Genomic DNA, 25,767 nt, shown 5'->3' with positions numbered 1-25,767 from the left:
AGCGGGGAAAATTAAGGAGGCTCATTAGAACGTTGCTCCTTGTAAGTCCGTGTTCTTTTTGTGGAGATAGGGATGCGCCATAGTGCAGAAGAAAAGCGATTTAGAAAGAAAAACGAAAAAGTATTAAGTAAGTATTTTTTAATCTTTTAACTGATTTGAATATATAACTATAGATGTAACTCATGAATAAAAAAACTTGAGAGGTGTGTTGGGACACCCGGATGGAACGAAGTTCCTTTCAATTAATTAGTGAAGGAACCAATGTTTATTCTATGCATAAAAAACTTAAGTCTTCACAAGAAGTACATTTTATTTCTATGAATTTTCGTTATATACTGTCACGTCGTTGCCATGGTGATATAGCAAAAATATCGTGACAACTTTTCGTAAGAATTTTTTCCGTCTAGCCCCTTTTACACAACGCGCGATAAGAAACTTCGTTCCAAAAAGTTGACATCATTAAGTAAAAGGTGAAGATTATAGTGATAGCTGGAATGTCGAATGATTGATTAATTTAGAGGACGTAATTTATGTGCGCTCACTTAGAGTTGGATAAAGATGATGGTGATGAAACAAAAAAGTTTAAAGAAAAAGATTTTAATGGTTTCAAAAGCCATAACTGCATAATTCAATACGTTTTATTGCACACACAACTATCAATTCTATCGTACTAAATTATTTTTTTTATACCGAGACCATAATAGCATGAGAGGCTAACAAATCAAATGTTGGCAACTGGCCATTTCATTCAATAAAACATATACATTTTTATTCATAGTCTGTTTTTATAAATTCATATTTTAATGGCATCATATTCCACATCTATGTTACCACATTAAAGTAAAACATTCCAGTGTAATTCATAACAGAAACAAGAACGGCAAAGGTTTTGCCGAGTGGAATAAAAATATAGATTAAAAAAAAGCAGAGTAATCTTTTAAAGTGGTACTATTTGAATAACTATGGCCCAGTAGTTAGTTGGTCATCCTCTAAATCTTTGAAGACTTACGTACAATCTTACTAATATTATAAATGCGAATGTTTAGATGGTTGGATGTTTGTTTGAAGATATCTCCAGAACGGCAAAACGGATCTTGAAATTTGGCACAGATGTAGATCATAGTCTAGAAGAAAACATTACTTATTTATTTTTTTAATTCTGCGACACCTAGTTTATCATTAAACTAGCTTTATTCCATTACTACCAGTAGCCCTGTAACTATCATGAAAACAATAACTTTTGTCGAAATATCATTATCACAACGGTTGCCTCTTATTAATGTAGAAGATGCCTAAACATTTTGATTTCCTTCTAGGGAACACCGCCGGCCCATCAGCTGTGTTCCGAATGATATCGTAAAGAGTCGACAAATTATCTTACAGAAACCACTCGTTATAAATAAACTTAATAGACTAAACATTTGGAAGTGAAATGACTGTCAAGTATTTAGGTCGCCCAAAAATAAATATTAGAAAAGGTACTCTATTCCAATACTATATACTACGATACTTGGGAATTAATTGAACAAAGAAAAGCAATGAAAAACTTGGGGTTACAAAATTATAATATTAAAAATACATACAGGAATCTTAGTAAACAAATACAAAATAAATGTCGCAGGGATAAAAACAATTTCATTAACAATATATGTTCGGACATTGAAAGGCACGCCGTAAAGATGCAAACGGCTGACCTTTTTAAGAAACTACGACTACTCTGCAGGCAATTCAAATCTAAATCATGGGCAATAGAGGATAAACATGGTAACATAATACATGATCTAAACCCAATTGCGAATAGATGGCGCGAATATTGTGAAAACCTATATAAACAAACACAAGAAAATAACGTAATTCAAATCTCGCGAACCGTCTGTTCACATCCAGAACCAATGATCTTGAAAAGCGAAATTCGTGACTCAATTAATAAACTAAAAAATAAGAAAGCAGCAGGCCCAGATGGGATTGTCGCAGAAGTATTGAAAGAACTAGGAGACACGGCAGTGGAAATGCTTTATGACATCTGCTGCTCAGTATGGCGAACAGGTGTGTGGCCCCATGATTGGACGCAATCTATAATACTGCCTTTACATAAAAAAGGATCCACGCAGAAGTGTGAAAATTATCGTACTCTAGCCCTTACGTCTCATGCCAGTAAAATACTGTTACATATAATTAACAACAGGCTGCGGGCCTTCCTGGATTGGCAGATACCGCAGGAGCAGGCCGGATTTGTTAGAGGTCGAGGGACAAGGGAACAAATCTTGAACATACGCCAAATAATTGAAAAGTGCTACGAGTTCAACATACCTGCTATTATCTGCTTTATAGACTACAGCAAGGCCTTTGATTCCGTTAAGTGGTCCAGCTTATGGAAGATTCTGGCAGAGTTCGGTGTGCCCCAACATCTCATCGGTCTCATTAGCTCACTTTACACCACAAGTCGCGGAATAGTAAGAATAGACAAAACCCATTCAGAACCCTTTAACTTCGAAAAAGGTGTAAGACAGGGTTGCATTCTATCGCCGATTTTATTTAATATCTATGGTGAATACATAATGAGAAAGGTGTGCGATGGGTGGGAGGGAGGTATTACAATTGGGGGTACGAACATAACTAATCTCAGATATGCTGATGATACAACACTATTTGCTGCAAACGAAGCTGAAATATTAGAGCTATTCCAAAGAATGGAATCAGTAAGTCAAGAGCTAGGCCTCTCAATAAACAAAGCGAAAACAAAGGTCATGATCGTGGACCGCTTTAAGCAAATTGGTGCGATTGATGGCCTGGATGTTGATATCGTCGATGAGATCGTTTATCTGGGATCAAGCATAAGCAGCGACGGATCCGTTGAACACGAAGTAAGACGTCGAATCGGTATGGGAAAGACAGCAATGACTCAGCTCATGAAAATTTGGAATGACAGAAACATCACTAAAGGAACCAAGGTCAAGCTGGTCCAAACGCTCGTTTTCTCAATATTTATTTATGGCGCTGAGACGTGGACCCTTAAGGTAGCAGATCGGAAACGCATAGACGCTTTCGAGATGTGGTGCTGGCGGAAAATGCTGAGAATACCGTGGACTGCACACAGGACAAACGACTCGATCCTAGAAGAGCTTAAAGTCACTAAAAGCCTCTCCACGGTATGCCTCAGCCGCATGCTGGAATATTTCGGTCACGTCGCTAGAAGATCCCCCGAAAACCTAGAAAAAAACATCATTACGGGAAAAATCGAGGGAAAGAGACCCAGAGGGCGCCGCCCTATGCGCTGGACTGACCAAGTACGCACCGCACTCGACTCCAGCATACATAACGCCATCCACAGCGCCGAAAACCGCACAGAATGGAGAACCACCCTTCGCGAGATGGTCAAGAGGAGAGGTCGCGACCCTCAGTAGTGAGGAAACGATGCGCAGAGAGACTCTATTCCAATAATAGTATGTTAATTAGATAGATCTCAAGTTTTGAGTTCAGATTTTTCAGCTTCTGACTTAGTTTATCAAAAAATGGACGTAATAGATCGTTCCGTAGAATCCAATCATCAACCTTTGACACTCCTCTGCCCGTATTTTACGTACGTAAATTAATTAAAAAAAGAAAACAAATAAAAATCAAATTTGACTAAAACGTTAAATCCAAATAGAGTCACAAAAGTTAGAGCAAACGTTTAGTAAACGTTGTGTAAATTGTCTTAATCTAAAATAAGTAACACCTTTGAAATGGTAACCGCGAAGAACACATACGCCCCCGCAATTAGGGAGCAAGATTAAACGTCCTCATTAACCTCTGAGCATGCAGCTTAAGGTGGGTTTCCACGGTGGATTTTGTAGATCGTAGTATGCTACGAACATTCATATACCTATCTACAAAATATATCGTGGAAACAGCTACATCGAAAGTAGCACAGATAAGTCCTTGCACGTCCGTAAAAAAGTCGTTAGATAAAGGTTCAAAATTGACGGGTAACGGAAGACTGTTTTAGTACTTTCAAAATTTTAGAAATTGCATTCGTATTTCCTACCTATAAAGGACAGAAGAAGGATATCTCCCTTTACAATACATTCTCTCCTCCGCAAAATTCACTTTCCCTTATTGTAATTTCCTCTTTAGAAAAATGTCGTCTTCAGAATAACGAACCGTGGAAACCCGCTATTAGCTGTGGTTAAAAGTGTATTTAATTTGTTGGTTTTAAACTCGGTACCGCTGGAGGCTGTTGAAACTTAATCGTTTAGGTTCAGTAAGTCGTAGACTTTCTAAACAATTGTCTTCATACTTCAACTTCTGAGCTCGATGAAAATTTCTAAACAGATTTTAACGGGAAAAATCTTAAATAAAATAAATTCTCTCTATTAATTAGGTCACGGTCAGTAGGAAATCTTTTATTACTTTTTCTAATTCAGGTGCATTGCCATTATATTTTTTTTTTACTTTAATTCTAAAACATTAAGTAGTAAAGTAGATCGATTCTCATTATCTCTCTTATCCTTTCATTTGATTGCAACAAAGTTTCATTTAAGGCTCGAAGTGTAAAAATAAAAAATAAACAATAGACATTTTTGGTATTAACGCAGAAACGTTAATATAACTCTAAGATATATTGGTACGAAAACTATAGTATTTCTGTAGAAGGTAAAAACATTGTTCGTGATAAGGTGAAGCCAAAACAAACGGCCGGCTTCCGACGGGGCGAGGCAAAAAGCCCACGCTTGCAACGATAGCGACGATCTTCATTCCAAACATGTTTATCTATTTTCAAGGTGACTTTACAACTAAAGTGCTTCTGTTGTTCCACATATAAACACACATTTATATCCTTCTTTTATTTCAACAACAAAAATCAACTTGTTTATCGATTTCACGTTTAGACATGCTTACGTCTTATGAAGTTCTTTTTTAATTGTCAACTTTTCGACAGTCATAGTCACGAATGGTCCGCTCATCAGGTGTAATACCAGGACCACACAGAAGACATACGTGAAGTGGAAATAATACCGCCTTTCGTCTTATGAATGTATGTGCCGGAGGTCGAATCTTCGTCTGACACGACAAACCTATCGTATTAATAACTAATCTATAATTCTAACTCCCTCTATCGCGTCAGCTAGGCGACCGTTTGCCACTCGTAGATGCCGCGGCGTTGTTACGAGTTGGTAAAAGACATAAAATCCACGGCCTAGTGTAGGTAGAGATTTAGAAAAGAAATTCTTCTTCTACAATAATTAAATTAGCCAATTTATACGAAACCACATTTTCATTACTTCTTAATATCAACAATTAATCTTACTAATTAAGATATAATAACTTAATTAATTGTTCTAAGCACGCTAAGTTAAACGAAGTAAAAGTAAAACATCTCGACCAAGTTAGAAAAAGTAAACAAGTGTTAACACGTGAGGTTTATGACGTAATTTATGTTTGTAATAGACCATTAACGTTTTCTTTTTTAATTGCACAGAACGATTATTAAATTAAAATTAAAATTAAAAAACTACAATGTATAAATTTTATGAAGTCTATTAAGATTTTCAAGTTCTAAGTTCTAAGTATCGGGCGCTAGAGTTCTAGTAACGGTAGCATATTTAAGGTTAAATGTAATTGAAACAGTAACCGTGGGTTTCTAAGGTGAAAATCTCTGTATAAAACATATCGTCATCCTTGTTATAATAATATGTTTTAAAGGGAGATTTTGGTCATAGAAACCCACGGTAAATATTTTGTGGTTAGACCCTTAGATTTGGTAGTTAATATTGTAAGTTTATAGATTGTTCTTAATTCAAAGAAAGGAATATCAGATCAAAAAGACGATGGAAATCGATACTTGTGACCAAATCTTGTTATCATATAAACGTTCTTTGATATCCGATCAAGCGAAGAGAAAGGTCTTCGAGAAATTTCAACTTGCTTCCAACGGTATTCGAAATGCGTATTTATTACTTGTACGACAAAGGTTTCGAAGTAAAATGTTCAAAAGAGACAGAGAAACTACGTAAAGAACTTTTGTCGGGAATGTTAGAGTTAAACGAGAATTCTCTTATTTATATTGTTTTTTTTTTTTAATTCCTTCGCTCAAGATTTCACTCAACTATATAAAGATAATCCAATAAAGATTGAATAACTTTAAGTTATTCTATTGTTCATTTTGAAATGCTTCTTATAATGATTCAGAACTTTGAACTAAACATATTTTTTTAATTTGCAGTAAGATAATGTAGGTAACATTGATCACATACTCGTATCAATAGACTGCAACGCCCTCTACAATCTTGAAATTAAATTGGGCTTGAATTGAAGGTAATTTAAGACGCAAAACACATGTCAGCTGCTATCTGCTGTATTACAACCATAATAATTTTTATAGGTTAATTTAAAAGGTTAATTAGGTTAATTTAAAAGGTTAAGGTTAATTTAAAAAGCTTTAATCTCTATCCGTTGATATAAAAATTATAATTAAATATTAAATCGGATTTAAAACTCTAACAATGTCACGCTAATTGCAACTTTTATATAAATCTATTATATTACAATGTCGACTTAGAATCGCCATTAGATATTTATTAGTGCAAAATCAGTGTTCCTATTCACTGATTCTTTGTAATGCAATCAACAAAAGACCGTCTCATTTCTCTCACTTGTTACGAAGTCGCTCCAAGTCGACAATCGTTCATTCGTTCATAACGGGATACGGGAATGAACGATTGTACGATCAATGTACGCTGACCCATTTACCGGTCGACACGCGAGTTCCGACCGAGCGCTTTTTAATGACTTTCGTTCTTTAAGCCTTTCGGAATCCGATTTAGATTTAGCCTTTTTTTTCATTATGATATACGAGTACATTTGATTGCTCGGTGCGTTTATAGGAAATGGGGTTTGGTTTATATGCTATTTGCAACCACAGTGGAAACCTACGTTTAATATGTAATATAACACTATTTTATCTTATGTTTACTAAGTTATGTAATTTTGATAAAATGTAAGAATTTATAAGGGTGATTAGTTAGTACTAAAACATAAGTAAACTGCGACGTACAATATATGTGGTTAGATTCTGAACCAAGCATTATATGGTAACAATAGGCGTAGATTTCCCTAAACGGTCCTTCCTGGTAACAACAATAATTGCGGTGGGAACGCAGCACAACTTCCCTCCCGGTAATTTCGGTATAGGACCAACGTTCTATTCAAATTGCCATAACCGTATTGTACTCTAGTTCAGCCCCTTCTGAATGATTACCTAACTTAACCAAAACTTACATATCTATATATATAAAAGAAAGTTGTGTTAGTTACACCATTTATAACTCAAGAACGGCTGAATCGATTTGACTGAAAATTGGTGGGCAGGTAGCTTAGATCCAGGAAATTTTATAGGACATAGGATAATTTTTACCCCGTTTTCTATTTTTTTTTTATTCCGCGCGGACGGAGTCGCGGGTAAAAGCTAGTATATTATATAAGTTATGTATGTGTTCAATAAACCTTATCTGTCTATATTTTTCTAATGTTAGTCACAAATTTGATTTTAATTGTGAAGCGAGCTGTTAATAACTTTATTATAATTAAACTTAACTTAAACTTTTAATTAAAACTTACTCTAACGAAGTATTGGTCTAATTTAGGTTAGTGAAGAAAATAAGAAAGACAACTGAACAAAAAACTGAACTGAGACAAAAAAAGATCAACAACAAGTCCGTCAATCTGTGTCTCCTATCTCTTTAAAATCAGTGTGAGAAGGCTTTAATTAGGTATACATTTTTGATTTCTTTTTTGTCACTACTAATTCTGCAAAGCGAAGAGATTTTGTGAAGAAACAAAATGTTCAATTCAAAATTGATCAAAGAGCAATAAAAATGAACGGACGCGGATCCTAATTAAATTTAAAGAACAGCAAAAAGGAAACGACACTAGCGCGCTCTAGCGGAAGCGACCGGAAATTAAATGAAGTTGACTTTTTATTTCCTGTGATCGCTTCTGTCGCACATAAGGTAAACTAACTTTCACATATGAATTTATAGTTCCTTATTATTTATTTAATGTATTACTGTTATTTAAAATTGATTAATTTATTACGAGTAATTAATTAATTAATATTTTATTATAATTAAATGATTATTTTTCTTTTAAATTAATTTATTTAATAGTAGTTTTTTTGTTTGAATGCTGTGAGAATAACTTGAGAAATAAGTTAAACATTCTTAAACATTAAATGAACCAAAATGTTTATCAATATTACTTGCATAGTATTTATTTATTTACTTATTTAATCACGCCAACAGCATACATATTGAATGGAAACATATTAAAAGTTCACTGACACATTTTGGATAACATGTATACCAACCATGTATACCAATAGTATATGTAATTCACACCTGATTAAAGACCAGAAACTAAATGCGACAAATTTGAAAGCGACAAATCGTTACATGGCGACAATGTCATCTAAATCACAACTCGTTTTAGTGACATAATGTAAGCAAATTATATGGCAATTAATGATCCTGGTAAACGTAGATAAATTACTGACTATTTAACTACCAAATTAAAGTTAATGTATTCACTAAATTACTTTACTTATGCTTAATTTAACTCTTATTAAATGAACATGCATTTGAAACTAATATTCTAATTAATTTAATAGAAGTTAAGCTAACAATTACAAAAAAATATTAATAAAAAAAAAATAATCAATTATGAAAAAGCAAAACAATGAAGATTAATATTAACAATTATATTTTACGATAATAATTAAAGTATTTTATTAACTCGTATCTTTAATAGATTATTTTAAACAATCTGTTAATTCCAAACACATTGTGTTAAGACCGTATTCTATTTTTTAATTTGTCTTGCGGTTTTTTACGTATTTTCTTTACCCTCACTTTTTCCTAACTACTAACATTTGTTTACTTCTCTACGAAAGCTTTCTAAAGCTTTCCTAATCAATATAAAACATATTAATATTTTCGTTAGTAATATTGTTCTAAGATTTAGTTCGTCATTGTTTTCGCATTATTATAATGGTCTAATATTGTACACAAAGATCTAATCTCTACGTACATCAACTGATTTATTCGGCCTATCTCGATGTACATTAATAAAAGACGTTCGGCTTCGTATAAACAATGGACCATTAAAATTACATTAATCATGTTTAAGGCTTTCCTAAAGTTTGGGAGCGCTAAAATGTCGCAAAGTACCGCTTTGAAATCGGGATTTCTCTAACAGTATGATGTATACTCGACTTTGAATTGTTAACAGATTATGGTTGTGATAAATGAAATGTTTAAATCGGTTGAACGAATGTGTCGGCTCGCTCAGTAAAATACCACGACCACACAGAAGAAAGGCGTGAAGTGGAAGCAATTCCGCATTACGCCAGATGAATGTGGTGTCATAGGCCTAATTTTAGTCCTCTTCGCCTTCCTGCTCTTTTCTTATAAAGGGGAGGGTGGGGCTTTGTCGGAGGAAGGACGCATAGGAAGTTAAAATATTATCATACTTTGCGTCCCCTCCTCGGTTAATTGAAGGTAGGCAACGCAGCAGATGTTTGCAAATATCATCCGTTTAGGGCAAACTCGAATTGACATACAAACTCGTATACATAAAAAATGTGAGCCGTCATGGGACGCCTGGCAGATGTGAAACATCGTGTGTGTACAATTAATTATATATATATATATATATTCACCTTAGATGATAGATGATAGATGTTTCACATCAAAACACACATAGCACCTGAGAAACATTTAGAAGTTGCTTTCAGTTAGGAAAAACTAAGAGTACATCTTAGACATATTAAAAAAAAACAAGATAAAAACTTTGGTCGATATATGGGCTTGTTTCATAGTCGAATGCATCTAAAGCCGCGACTTACTATTGGTCGGTCATTTGACTCCGCCCTCATCCATCAAGCACTTAATTAACAGATATAAAGCATATAGTTGTATGTATATATGTACTAAGAAACTATGACACTAATAGTATATGTAATTTAACTATATATGACTAAATTAAGTAGCTAATAAAAGTAAAAAACAAAAAATGTAATGTCATTAAAATGGTAAAATTATCTGATCTTATTAATAAAGGTATAAGAGCCAAAAAATATAAATATCTTTGGTTTTCTGTTATTAATTAATTTATCTTGATTGTAATAATAACAATTAGTTTAAACAAAAAACACCGGAAAATAAATCCAAAATGATTCTTTTGTAATCCAAAATTCCATAGAAAGACAAAATTGTAACACTCCAAAATCGTGTGATTTTGATTTTGTAAACAAAACTAAGTAGATACTCTATAAAATAATTGAGATCATACGAGCAGTAACAATACGCAATTATTCAATAAATTCGAATACAGTCATGTGAAATGTGTTGCTTACGACAACAAATGGATAAAAACACATGCTTATAATTATAACCAGTGATGTTAAATAAAATTACAGACAGTCATAAAACAATTGAGATGCGAAATTCGCAAAATACAACATATTTTGGTTATAGTCTTACAAGTTGTAAGTTACGATAAACTTAGTAGTTTTCCCTTAAGGAAGCCATAACTGAGCTGGTATAGAAATTGATGATGAAGTCTTTTATAATGGTATAAAAAAAATCTTCTATTTTCATCAGCTATTTAACTTGTTTTTCAATTGATATAGAGATTTATTATAATGTTCAATTTACGTTATGAAAAAAAAAATCTTTATGGGAAAAGCAATTTACTATTTTACGAGCCAAACAAATATAAAAATTCTTACAGCACATGAAAAGGAATTTTAAACGGTCTTATAATTTGATTCAAATAGTCCAGCGCCTAAGTGAAATAAATTGCTTGCTTGAAAATAAAGCAATCAGCTGATTGGAGCGTTACACGCAACATTCTTCCGAACTTTTCCTTGCATCACTACTAAATTATTATAAGCACTTAAAACGATTCACGCGTAATGGATAAGTAGATAATCCATAACACCAGTGGTCGATCATTGTTCGAAATTCGAACATATTTTTTTTTTATTAATATAACTTTATGTACTTCTCCACAATATCGTTAACTGTTCGCGCAATTTTATTAATAAAAATGGAGTTTCTGTATGTAATACCAAAAAATATATTTATTTCGTACACATGAAGTAATTGCGTTGCTGGTAATGAAAAAACAACTTTTAAAATATCCTCATAGTAGCATCTGTTAAGGATAATCTCCGGAACGACTGGACTGATTTTGAAAGGAGTTTCACAGGAAGGTAGCTGATATTTTCATTTTTTTATTCTCAGAAAGCACTTAATAATAAATAAAATTATTAACGTCAATCTTCATCATAACTCATAATCGTTTCCGCTTATTTAATTAATAAAAAATAAAACCCTGAATGCTTTTAGCTTTTACAGTTTCACAAACTTACCCAGGTTTAAATTCTGGTTACAACGCTGACACTTGTTACGTGTACAGTCGGTGCAAAAAGTCAACACAAACTCTACTCGTAGTACCAGACGTGATGTAACGATGTTTTACTTGCGCGTCGAAGTGAGCGTCACACGAACTTTGCACATAAGTTTCTTGTTTGCATAGACCGCGAAATGGATATGTCAACATATGAAAGTTCAAACTTGTTTCAGTTATTTATATGTTTTACTTGTGAAAAATAAATACAAGATGTTTTATACTCTGTATAATAAAAATACACATTTCAAACGAGATTTACATACAAAAAATAATTTTAAGTACAAAACACGCTTATTGGAACGAAGTTCCTTATCGCGCGTTGTGAAAGGGGGCTAGACGGAAAAAATTCTTACGAAAAGTTGTCACGACACTTTTTGCTATAGTAAGTATGTTAACGACGAATGAGCGCTACTTCACCATGGCAACGACGTGACAATATATAACGAAAATTCATAGAAATAAAGTGTACTTCTTGTGAAGTCTTAAGTTTTTTATTCATAGAAAAAACATTGGTTCCTTTACTAATTAATCGAAAGGAACTTCGTTCCATCCGGGTGTCCCAACACACCTCTCAAGTTTTTGTTGTTTTTTTACTTAAAATATACTTAATTTACTTTCCATTTTGATTTTAACTAGTTCCGTCATACGTAACTTCTTGAAGAAGTTCGTGTACGGCAGCCCTTGATCTATACAGCTCGATGATCCAACTGTTAAGATTATAAGAATGACTTTGATCCACGGTCACGTTCATCCGTTACTTTTGACGTTACTCAAAAATGACTTTAGGCAAATTGATTTTGTAAATGAAATAATTCGCGCATTTCAAAGCAAATAAATCTGATAGAACAAATGACAGACTATAAATAACCTGATAAATGCGATCAGTGGTAAAACAATCATTTTTACATAAATACGTTACGTTTAATAAATTTTACAACACAAACAGCGGCCATATTTGTCGGCTTTTAGATTTCAACAATATTTAGGTCAATGTAAGAATCGAAAAAATGGCTACAAAGAAATACATATAAAAATATTTTTTTCTATGCGTTAATTTCATAATACTGAACAAATTAAAAAAAAACTATGACCGTTCAACGGGTAATAATCCATTCATAGACTATTGTTTTTTTTTTTTTTTTTTTACCACTACAATTATACGATATGTTTTCGCAATATTATACAAAAACTTCTAATACAACATTTCTGAATACTATTAACTAATATGCATCAACTCATAGTCCTTTCAACAAGTCACAGCGTACCTTGTATTCAAATTCAGGAGTATTCATTGACTCTAGAGGCATTAACTGTGCGGATAATCGTCCGGTCAACTAACGGGTTGCATTGCAACGTCCTATTGCAAGCAGTTTGTCTTGCTACGAAATGGTTACCCTATAATTGCTTTCTTAGACCTAAGTGTCCAATTTAACTACCAGTTTATCAGTTAAAATATTTGTAGTTAAGACGCCTGTTAAAATTGATTAGCAAAGTTGACTTGAGGTTTCGCTTATCTTACTCTTACAGCAGGCGGTACTTTTCTGCATGAAACCGAAATCTTACTTGAAAACGAAAAAATCTTTATTACTGAGTCCTTAAGTTGACATTAAACAACCTCGGTAACCTCAGTACGTAGACAAAAATGCCATTAAGGTCTCTTAGATTAGTAAAGGCGCGCGGTGCATTCTTTTAAAATCTGATAATGAAAACACTGTGTTAAAGAAACGGCTGACACGCTCCAAAGTTTAACAGGCGCCTTAAATGGACTATCTTTTGGAAGTATTACAAAAGGGATCGTGAATTTGTACGCGTTTAAGTTTGCAACAACTTTATAATACTCAGTAGATATTTTATTTAATAACCCTAAGATAAACAGTTCCCACGGCCTTTTGAATACCGTTTATGTTTACGCAATTATACAGTAAAACAAAACTGTTGTTATACGCAAATAATTTAATCATTGACTACCGACATAGTTACTATATTCTATGTCGTATACTATGTTATGTCACCTGTTACAAACTGTCGCCGAACGTCCTCTGTATATCATAGTCTTGACGTTGTTGCCAAGAAACACTAAATCCTGATATTAGTCACATACTGATTTAAGGTCGATTCTCACATACTGAGGCGTAGAGAAGTGTAGATTTTTATAGCAAATAAAATTGACCTTTATACGATTGTAACAAGGTTTAATTTTCCTTTTCACGTCTTTATTACGCTTGCTCTTGATAAGAAAAAACGTGCACAGTAAAATTACACCTTGTTTTATTTTAAAAACATCCTTATCCTTTTTTTTGTCCAAACTATCAACAACCTTGAAAAAGTGTAAGGAAAAAATTACACAAAAACTGATCTATACTGACCATGAAATTTGAATGTCGAAAGAAATGTAGAAAAATATTTTGTCATCTCTTTTTCGTTCCGTTTGAAAGACAAAGAAAACAATATCTTAGGACAAATATATTGATACTAACAGCTAGAGATACACTCACACATAGCAGCGTATTTAGTCTATTTTTATTTATTAATTAATTTATTTATTATCAAGACAACTAACAAATAGAATATCCTTTACAATATTAAAGAGTTTAAATTAAAGAAGGAATAAAAGCGTATACATTTCTCTCGCGCTCCAACGCTCCGATATTGACAGCGCCGCGCGGGGAATTGCAATAGTGTCACCAGTTATTGACGCCCACGGAGCTTAATGTACACAGAGCAGTTAAATGAAAAACATCTTAAGCTATTTTACCAGTATGTAACCCCTAAGTCCTATGTCCTTGCCCGTGAGAACCATGTAAAAAATATTAATCACATATTGCTTTTTGTTATTTTTAAAGAGATCATTTAACCTAAAGACAATTTAAAATCAATATTTCAACAGTTGAAAGATTCCTACAAATTTTCAAGCATTGCGTAGTAATATTATATCTTGCTACGTCACATATCAAAAGTTGAGTCGACACATTCGTACATCATCAAATACAGCATCAAATAGTGTAATAGTTTCTTTTAATAACTTTTAAACGTTATCGAAATGATAGTTTTTTTTTATTTTTAACACGACTTGTAAGTGGCAACTCTATCAATTTCCATATTAGATTTACAACAAAGTGCATTAAAATTTCGACTTGGTTATACCGACATATACAGGCCGACAACTGAAACTGTGACTCAGTTGTGACAACTGTGTTGTTGCGAAGTTGGAGGCAAGTTGCAAACTGTGCGATAACGCGGAGATAGCGGCCTCTGTCGGACAACAGTGTTTATTAAACTAATAAACGTCATACTGGAACACAAAGACAACACAATACCAGACAACTAATAAAGTTGTCTCGTATTGTGTTGTCATAATATTAGGCCTTATTTATTTACACTTATATAAGGTGGAATGATTTCTATTTTTTGTAGGTAACGAACAAACTGATAAGTTACGGAACCGATGGTAAATTTTTTTCAATATTATAATGCTACTTTACCAGATAACAGATACCAACAGTAGTAGACGCCAGCGCAACAATTTTTGTAGCACTAATGGGTCGTCTCGTCTGGTAAAATACCACGACCACATAGAAGACACGCGTCAAGTGGAAGCAATTCCGCATTTCGTCTGATTAGTGTGCATTCCGTAGGCCTAATTTAAGCTCTCTTTCCCTTCCCACCCTTTTCTTATAGGGAATAGATGAGAAGTGGATCTAACGGGAAAGGGTACGCATTAGAAGGGGAAATATTTCTTTCTGTTCATCCCCTCCTCAGTCGATTAAAGGTAGCCAACGCATTTGCAATTGTGGATATATAAGTGCAGCGGTCGATTCGCTAGTTCAGCGAATTCAAGTGTCCGCTTGCTCTTTTACCACCTAAAAATATTATTTTAAAAAAAGATTATTACAAGAGAAAACCCTATAATCGAGGGACGTTTAACAAATGATATTTGTTTACTCACATGCATTAACCACTTAAGTCCACTCCATATCAGTAGCTACGACTGACAAAAGCTTATTACCCGAAATAAACATTAAAGAGAAGGGGAAAATCCCCGATAAATTGTCGCTGGCCTCTAATAACAAATGATCCCGGTCCACGCTTCACCGTAGCACAATATGTCTTTGTATTTTATTACATTAACTCGCTCTTGGACGATTTATTTTACTTGCAAGCGATCGCATAATCAACAATTAAATTACTTATGCAACGAAGAACTTTCAACCTATATAAATTTGATGTCAAATGGACCGTAGATTTACATTCGAATATCGTAGACCTACATTGAATTGATGAATTTTTAAACAATTCCTTCGTGATTTGAACTCCTGCGAAAAATATCTTCTTATATGTATATCGTCATCTCTTTCATTATCTTCGACAAAATAGAGATAATATATTTTGAACGCTGGGTTTTGTTTTCAGAAATCCACGATTAGAGTGTTAAGAAAACAAAATGCGGTTTAAATTTTGTTCTAATTACATTTTATTATGTTCATTATCTATTTTAGTCGAACGGAAAATATCTAGCTATTAAATTGATATTTAAAAAAAATATTCATACCTTTCGTCATTTGTTTTATAAAACGAACAAACCATAAACTATAAAAAAAAAAACAAAGGCGTTAGTAACCTAACAATTTACGCCCTAATTGTCGGGTGTGAATTCTATTGTCCCTTGCAATATTAGCAAAGTGACCCTTATACCAGGGCTGTACTTATCGAGCTAAGGGCTGCTTCAACGCGTTCCGCTCAAAGAGACTGCCGACAGATTATCTTTGGGCGTTCACGCATCAAAAGCACACCATTTTTCTTTCAATACTAAGTAGCTCTTGGTAACTCTGAAGAGGGCTTGAGAAGGTCGCTTTGACGCTAGACACCCAATTGGTTTTGCTTATCGATATCATTTGTGTATAATAATGTTGTATTACTAGCTGTCACCAGCGACTCTAAACGCGAATTAAAAACTTAATTGGTAGCCTTAGTATTCTTCTAGACCAGGGGTCGATATTGAACTTAAAGCATTCCTAATTCTCACTCTGTCTGCTTCTATTGACCTAAGTCAGAATGAATAATAATAATAATAATTGATCTTAAAAGTAGGTAATTTGGCCATGTGTTCTGTGGAAACGGTTCATTTTGGAAAAGGGGTCATCATCATCATCATCATCATCATCAACAGCCTTTATCTGCCCACTGCTGGGCATAGGCCTTTCCCAATGCCTTCCACAGTACGCGGTCCTCCGCCTTTCGCATCCGACAACTTCTCGCTGTGCGGATTAAAGGGGTCACTTGTCCAAAATTGTTTGGGGATCCCTATTCTATGTCTATGCCCAATTTCATCGAGAACTATTGAGCCGTTCTGGAGATATCTTCTAACAAACATCCTAACATCCAAACTTTCGCATTTACAATATTAGTAAGATTTCGAACTAGTAATGAATGTTGATCTATATACCAGAAATAGGAGAAATTTAATTTATTATTTGTTTGTTTGCATTGAATAGACTACGAAATTACTGAACCGATTTGAAAAGTTCTTCCACTGTAGGGAAGCTACACAATCTACGGGTGACATGAGTATATTTATTAGTAAACTTTTTCTTTTAATTCCACGCGGACAAAGTCGCGGGCAACTGCTAGTATTTTATATTGGTAAAATATACATGTATAGTAGTTACAAAATTATAAAACTAAATTTTTTCACGTACACAATTTACTCAAGTATGTATTACTTTAATTAATGTTAAATTGCAAAATCTCAAAACGCAGGATTTCATTGCCGAAACAACTTTACAAACAATATTGTTCTCCCATTCATTCACTTTGAAGAAAAAAGAGAGAGAGTGGTAGATCCCGCAACATCAATATTTGTTGGGTGCACGAATTGGTCGGGTCGACCGGTGCAATACCACGACCACACAGAAGACAGGCGTCAAGTGGAAGCAATTCCGCGTACAGTCTGATGAGTGTGGTGCCGGAGGCCTAATTTTAGTCCTCTTTCCCTTCCCACCCTTTTCTTATTAGGAAAGGATGGGAAGGAGAGGTGGATTTGGCGGAAAAGGGGACGCATAGGAAGGAGAAATATCCTCTTTCTGTGCGTCCCCTTTTCCGTTGATTAAACGGAACGCATCTGCATTTGCGGATGTCTATGGGCAACGGTCTCCTCGCTATTGGGGCGAATCCAGGTGGCCGTTTGCTCGTTTGCCACCTTGTGCTATAAAAAAAAAGATAACCGCATATATGAATATAAGTGTTTCGTGAAATTCTAAATCGGACTAGTTTCAGTATTTTATAGAACATACTATTTCTGCTTGTATACTACTTTGTTATATATTTGTGAATGTGAAGGTTATGTAGGTATTAACATAATTTAATGAAAACAAAGGTATTATCGTATTATCTGTTGAAGGACGAATGTTCAAGCTCTTTCAGGTGTAACATGAGAATAATAAATTAATGTTCCTAAAACAACTCCGGGGATTCACTGCAAACGTAATTAAGTAGGTACTTGTTTTCGTTGCGGAATTATAATTTTTTTATTAATCTCAGAGGGTGGAGGTTGTAACAAACAAAATATATGTACATTAATGATTATATTTGGTAACATTTTTTTGTCCATAGCTTAATTATAGAATATTTAATTTTTAAATACAAAAGCACTAATTTTTGTAGTAACAAACTAGCTATTCATATAAGTGAAATAATTTTAGACATTAGGCTAATACTGGCTAACGTCTAGGTCATCTCTCAGATGGTACGCTATACAAAACTCCAGGGTCGTATTTTAGTGAACTAATCGAGCCCATACACCATAAAACTAACAAAGCGTACGGCAATTAGCCGAAAACCGACCGGCACACGCGCAACGATCATAAAACGCAAAAACCATCACCGGGGAACGTTCAGCTCGTAAGCCTTTCATTATATGCAAATTTACTGATATTAATAAAGTAAGGCGTACAAACGAAACACGATTAAGCCAATTCCTTAGTACGATTAAACCGAACATTCGGTACGAAGCTAGTTATAATAACTACAGCATTAAGTACGGACGTAGGAAAATTCGTACTTGTTTCGCTAGCTTTTTGTTTCGACCATCGGACATGTAATTTTCGATGTAAATTTAATGTCAGCGGATGAAAATGTGGGATGAAGTACGTATTTGTTGTTGGCAAACGCGCAAGTTTATGCTAAATGCAAAGAAGCTATTTGTTAGTGCCAGTGATGGCAGGAAAGTAGTCGAAACAACATTTAATACCCTACAGTATATTCTACGAAATATTATCTTCATGTACTTATCCCATTGTGAGTGAGGATGGAAGTATTAAACGTCAAATTAAATCTATCGTTCTTTATTAAATCATCACTCTTTAAAGATCAACAATCCATGTAAATACTGTTAAAATATTTAGACATTAACGCAACACGTGATAGCTATAAAGCGATAGAATGTTTGAAAAGAAAAAGGCATTTTCCGGAGGTCGGGAATACAGTACTATATTATTTATTCAGGGACATCGCATTACGGCCAGGTGTTGTCAATGAAAAAAGGGTTAGGTTACCGGTGGTGCCTTCCGCTACACGTATCGAACACTTACACGCACTCCCGTTACAGCATTTGAATTCGGTATATGAATTTGTATACCTTAATTAACGCATAGTTAGAGGATATATTTTCTTTCTGGACGTATGTCGATTAAAGGTAAGCAACGCATCTGCAATTGCGGATGTCTATGGGCAACAATCGCTTCGCTATTTAGGCGTATTCAGGTGGTCGGTTGCTCGTTTTCCACCTTATGATATAAAAAAGAGTTGAATTTAACAGTACACTGTTTATGTATTGAAATTTTCACTCTCTAATTTATTACTGTCATGTAACTTATAGATAAGTGCGGAACTATATAACTATGATATACTAGCAGTCGCCTGCGACTCCGTCCGCGCGTAATTAAAAAAACTTCATTAGTAGCATATGTGTTCTTTCTTACTTTACATATATGCCAAATTTCAGCAAGATCCGTTGAGCCGTTCTGGAGATACCTTCAAACAAACAACCATCCATCCATCTACCTATCTATCCATCCATCCAAACATTCGCATTTATAATATTAGTAAGATTAAAAATAACCTAAACAATTAAAAGTATACTTTTATAGCGCAGTGTGTAAATACAAGTAAGTGCGAGGTTTACCAATTAATGTCTTTCAAAACGCCTTACTAAAATTTTAAGTGAACTTACAAAATGCAACGAATTAATTTTAGCCAAGGGTAGAATATAACTAGTCTGGCCATAAATACTGTTACATAAAAACATTTCTTTTTTTCAACTTTTTAATTATTTTTAAATTTGAACACGTATATTATTTTAAAAACTTAATTCGTTTTTGCGCCATTTCACATATTTTTTTGTGTTCATTATCAAATTTAAATATGGAATGGGGTATTAAAGAAAATAGGATTGCAGTGATCGCCTTGTACAAAGTGGGTATGGAGCCGTCGATCATATTCCAGACACTTCAAAAGCTTGGTATCAGCCATATGTTCGTATATCGTACTATTAACAGATACAGCATCACTTCGTCTGTCGAAGACCAGAAAAGATCGGGGCGGCCGCGTGTTGTTAGAACTACAAAGGCTGTTAATGCTGTTAAAGCCAAAATTCGTCCAAACCCCATTAGGAAGCAAAAAAATCTTATCGCGAGAAATGAAGATTCCCGCTAGAACTCTGTCGCGTATTATAAAACAAAACCTGAAGCTCGGTGCTTATCGCCGATATACAGGACATGCCCTAAATCAATCTTTGCAATTAAAGAGAGTGGATCGATCAAAACGCCTTGTGTCGCGATACGCAGGAGAAAGGCACAGAAATATCCTCTTTACCGATGAAAAAATTTTCACGATTGAAGAACACTACACTAATCAAAATGATAATGTGTACGCTCACAGTTCTAAAGAAGCTGCTCAAGTTGTCGGAAAGGTAAAACGTGGTCATCATCCTGCATCAGTGATGGTTTGGTGGGGCGTGTCTTATCAAGGAGTCACAAAACTAAACTTTTGTGGAAAAGGAGTGAAAACTTCAACCAAAGTATATCAAGATACAGTCTTGGATCATGCAGTGAAACCTCTCAGCAATACAATTATTAAAAATATACCATGGACTTTCCAGCAGGACTTTGCACCTTGTCACAAGGCACGAACTACCCAAGGCTGGCTTGAAACCAACGTTCCGGACTTTATAAGAGTTGAAGACTGGCCCTCATCTAGCCTAGACCTCAACACTTTAGACTTCAAATTATGGTCAGTTTTAGAGGACATGGCCTGCTCTGAACGACACGGCAGCATTGAGTCTCTTAAAAAATCTTTGGAGCAAGCAGTGGCAAAATTTCTCTTGGATAGAGTGCGTAAATCCATAGATTCGTGGCCAAACAGATTAAAGGCCTGTATAAAAACTAAAGATGGCCATTTCGAATAGAATATTTTTTTATTTTTTGCTGAAACCTTAATAAATATGTAGGTATAAATTTTATTAATATTACATTACTTCATTTAAAAAAAAATGCATTTTCATTTGTAACAGAACTTATGGCTGGACTAAGTATTAGTGTTAAAACGACCGCTAGTCTTTAAGAACTAAATTAATTCGCCCGCGTATTAATTAAGCCAGTATATAAAGTTAAGGCATAAGTTTAAAAAGCTCTTGTTACTTTCATGAGTGACCTAGTTAATTTGAAACGTTATTAAGGAAAGTTAATAAATATTTAACGTTCGTATTAAAATTAACATAGTCGAGTATAACTTGTGGAAGCAGATTAAAATTTAATAAAAAGTTTCTATAAAAAGAAACCATAAGATAAAAGCTAACTTAAATTGAGATTTCCAAGTGTGTAATTAATTTTGTATAAAGTTTGTTATTGAGTAATTCGTGAGCATTCATATTGAAAATATCAAACATAACAACTATTTTTTTTATATTTATTGCAGTATCGAATCTACTGTCAGTAATAAGACGTCATCAGTAGAAATCTCCATTATTCCCATGCCATTCCCCGGCAGAGGTGCGTTCGCAACCGGATGTCGTACTCGGGACCGCTTCCGGGTTACGTCGGCTTTATTTTTTTTATGTTGGCACGCCTGGGGCTTAGATTAGAATGCTGTTTGGTGTCCTTTATTTTTATTTATTTGTGTAAAAGTTATTTTGGCACAATCCCATTGCAAAGATAAATCGCATACACAGGTTTTAAAGGGAAAGCAATAAAAAACACTAAACGACTAATGTTAAATGATATAATTATGATTGAATAAAATCGACAATTCCAAGTATTCAATATACAGAATTACACATAACTTGTTAATCTTTTTCCTAACCTTTTCTTAAGAAAAATCTTTAACTTATAAAGAACCAGAGTATTAATATATTCTTCAAATATCTGTAAACAATTTACCTAATGTGATATTAAAAAAACAAGTTAATCAATTAAATGTTAAAATAGAGTAACAAAAGCTTAGTAACGGAATAGATTTTTTAACTAACCCGGACAAAACAAACAATCACGCGATATGTGCAGTAAACAACAATTTACCTCGTGCCCCGAGGCACGGGGGTCGCTCGCCGCTAGACCACAGATAAAATCGACGTTTTTTCCTCGTTTCTACTAACAGATTTGTTTTATCAATCTCTTTGGAATAATCGATAGCATTTAACCACGGTTAGATTGAAAAATAAATGTTACTTTTGAAACAAATCAATGAAATATCAATTTTAAAGCAAATATCAGTTGTAACAACTGAATTACAATTCCTTTCGATGTCGTTAAATGCTTATTTAAGTATATGTTTTCACTGGACTGGAATTAGGACTGCAAAAAGTTGCAGGTCAAAAGCGGTTATAGATTATTTTTGTTATAAACGCACAGAATACTAGCACGTAATAAAATTTATTAGTGAATAGAAAAAAATAGAGTTAAAAGCAATATAATAACAATGTAATTTATTTCGACGGCTGGAAATCCATTTTAATATAAAAAGCTATTTGCGGAACGAAAAACAAGTCTAATTGCGGTATAACAACATCGTCAGTAATGTTTATCGTTTCATCAAATCTAAGTTATTGTCTAAACAGTTCCAAGGCGCGACTGAGCCTCGCCGACCGAAAGTTTTATTGCGAACGTAAACGCCTTTTTCTTGGTCGGTTTTCCTTTAAATTAAGTCAGTGGTACATCAGTTAACATAGGAAACGTTCATTTATTTCAATTATACATTTAATTTAAATAGGCTACAAATTAAGAGTCTTTGAGATATGTAAAAAAATAAACAAGTCCAGAACAAAATTTAACTACTGAAATTTATTCTATTTTTACAAATATTTCATCAGAAAAAAGACTTAAATAATACAGAAGAAACTTATTACGCCACAGAGTCTAAACAATCACTATTATGCCTCACAGTAATTCTAGTTAAAACAACGCCTTTAGTTTTCAGTGACCGTCATTTAAAGTCTGATTATGACAGTAAATAGAGCAATATAGACGCCAGGGCGCCCCGCGCCTCTTGTACCCCCAGATCCAACCCTGGGCGCTAGTACAAAAGTGTAATAAATCGATTGGGCATACGAATGTGACAGCGAGGATGTGCTCAATATAGGCAATGATTTGCAGAAATATGATAAAGCGTCTCAATTATATCAGAGATATATGACTTGCTTTAAATTCAAATAGGAATGATCTGGAATTATAAGAGTTTTATCGCTCATGACGAACAAAGATGCATACGTCATAAACTCTGTCTCCAAAATGCATATTTGAAATAATTATTTTTCATTTAACGTTAACTTCGAAACTTGGCAATTTTAGTTGCTAAGCGACTGGTGCAATTACAATGACATAGACGTTCGTATACAACACGAGTCGCCGACATTTCTAACTGTCATCGCTAAAGACAGATTCGCGAAAAAGTCGCCGTGATTTTCAAGATGGCGGAGCAAATCTGTTGACATGTATTCATTATATCTGTACTGACCGAACAGACGACTTGCGTCGACGATAAAACGTTGTGTTATGGAGCACGCACTACCCGAATCTTGCGACGCAAGAATATATACTTTCGAAGTTTTACGTTGTCTTGTGTACGAAGGGCCTTGGTAGCATATTAAAGGAAGATGATAATAAGTGAACCGATGTAAATATGTGCAACTTTTGGGTTACATGTTTTTATCACGACCATTAATTGAACATCAACTAGCAATAAACGGTTGTTCAATTGTACTGCGAAAGTTTAGATGGATGGATGGATGGATGTTTTTTTAAGGTATCTCCAAAACGACTTAAAGGATCTTGCTGAAATTTAGGACAGATGTAGAACATAGTCTGGAATATCACATAAGCTACTTATTGTGTTTTTTTTATTCCGCGCGGACGGAGTCGCCGGCAACTGCTAGTGGTGTAATGAAAACAACGAATAAACTAAAAGGTATTATGTGAGAGGAAGAATGTAGGAAGGATAATTTAAGATAAAATCTGAAAAGTTATGCTGCGCTTCTTAATGCATTACGAAAACTTTACTCTGACTTAAGAGCTTGCAAATGAAGCACTTTATTTGTGCTTTGTTAATATATTTTGTGAAACATTTCCTATGTTTACTGCTGAAATATAACATTAGGGCAGCTACACACGTTCAGTTTTAACAACATAGTATTAAACTAAGGTTTGTAGGCAAAACTGATAGCTGAACTTTTCAACTGACAATCTAATCCAAACTTTCATTAGATAAAACTGTACAATTAAAACTGATCATGAGTAGACGGCTTTATTGTTCTATCTCTACTTATTTTAAAAGCAAAGCAATATATTTTGAATAGGTGTTTCGCCAGGGATATAAAATACATGTTTACAAATGGCGAATTCATTAGAAAGTAAAAGGTATGGTGAAAAGTTCTACAGAATTTTTTTCTTCGTGACGTTAAGTTACAAAAACGCCTTCGTTGTCTCGAAATATGGTAATCTTCTTTCTGCCACTAATGTTTATTAAAAAATCACACTTATAATGTAAAACAAATGTTCTAAGCAACTCCAATTTTCCGTCCCCAAAAGTGTGTTAGTGATTACATGGCGCGCCCACCGCGCCTTCTGCGCTCCGGGCTAAGTCGCGGCTTTGCCTGCGCCCGAGACATTAACTTAACCCATACATTTCGACTGCGAGCCCCCTTCCCCACTCCTTGCTTTAATCTGATGGCCTACATACTGAGCGCCTAATTGGCTGGATTTATTTTATGCCCTATTATGTGTCGTCGTTTACATTTAGTTATCATTTCTATTGCTATAAAGACAAAGAATATACTTTAATAAAAAGATAAGTATTTTCTAAAAAAAGAACATCGGATATTTTACTTTAAAGAAAACTGATTTAACTGAGTAAAAATTACTAACTGGTAATAGGTTGTTTATCTGGTTTGTGTGACTTTTAAGGAAAAATAAAATAACTTAAATTTTAACAGTGTTCCTGGCGTGATTACTATGTATTAATGCATGTTACATTTTGTAATTGAAAAAATATACGTAATTAAAAAAATTCAAATAAAACCATTTTTATTACAATGAAAAAGTAATAGATAGAATTGCGTATTTACAGCGACAACGATACGTAATTGAGGCGCATTATTATGTTAGTCGCGCCAAACGTTAAGCGCTAAGCGCGGCGGTGCAAGTTGCGTCGCAAACTTTGCACTTTGGCGCACATTTCTTGTTTCTGTTTTGTCTGCGCGGTATCTTTTCTGTTATTACTTTTATCTTTTAACCGTTATACGTTCCCGAGGAAAGTAAAGTTACCCTTTTGTTTTTTTAACGCCATAAAAAGTAATGAACTTCGGCAACTTTCGGTTTATCTAGCTTAGACTGGAGTTAATAAAAAAATTGCAACGCTGCCAACATCAAGAAATAGCTCTAAAATGTTTATGCTACGATTACAATGAACAAGATCGTGCACATCGCTGTAGTTACTTTTACGATTTGAAAATGTTGCAATCTTGAAGATATTTTCAGTATCTTTTCACTATTTGTTTTTAAAAATATTGTTTATCTTTTTGAAATAGTTTTATTACATACTAGCTGTCAACCGCGACTCCGTCCGCGTGAAAATAAAAAAAAAATAGTGTCCTATGCGTTCTTCCAGGCTACGTTCTACGTCTATGCCAAATTTCAGCGAGATTCATGCAGCTGTTCTGGAGATACCTTCTAACAAAAATCCATCCTAAACATTCGCGTTTATAATTTTAGTAACATTTGTGTACTTTATAATCCCATTCAACGTCCTTTCTGCTAATAAATTATTCTT

The 25,767-nt window shown here is 34.1% G+C and overlaps 2 protein-coding genes across 2 annotated transcripts in view; one reads left to right on the top strand and one right to left on the bottom strand.

The window, feature by feature from the left end:
* LOC106709231 (calmodulin-binding transcription activator 2) overlaps positions 1–25,767 on the bottom strand; it is a 111,789-nt gene that overhangs the window by 54,795 nt on the left and 31,227 nt on the right. The gene's annotated exons all lie outside the window — the stretch shown is intronic.
* LOC123721594 lies at positions 20,147–20,914 on the top strand. The gene has a single exon (XM_045680721.1). The coding sequence runs from the start codon at positions 20,147–20,149 to the stop codon at positions 20,912–20,914; it is 768 nt and encodes a 255-aa protein (XP_045536677.1).

Source organism: Papilio machaon, chromosome 13 (assembly GCF_912999745.1).
Source record: "Papilio machaon chromosome 13, ilPapMach1.1, whole genome shotgun sequence".
NCBI classification, from domain to species: Eukaryota; Metazoa; Arthropoda; class Insecta; order Lepidoptera; family Papilionidae; genus Papilio; species Papilio machaon.
This window is presented reverse-complemented; position numbering and strand designations above follow the sequence as displayed.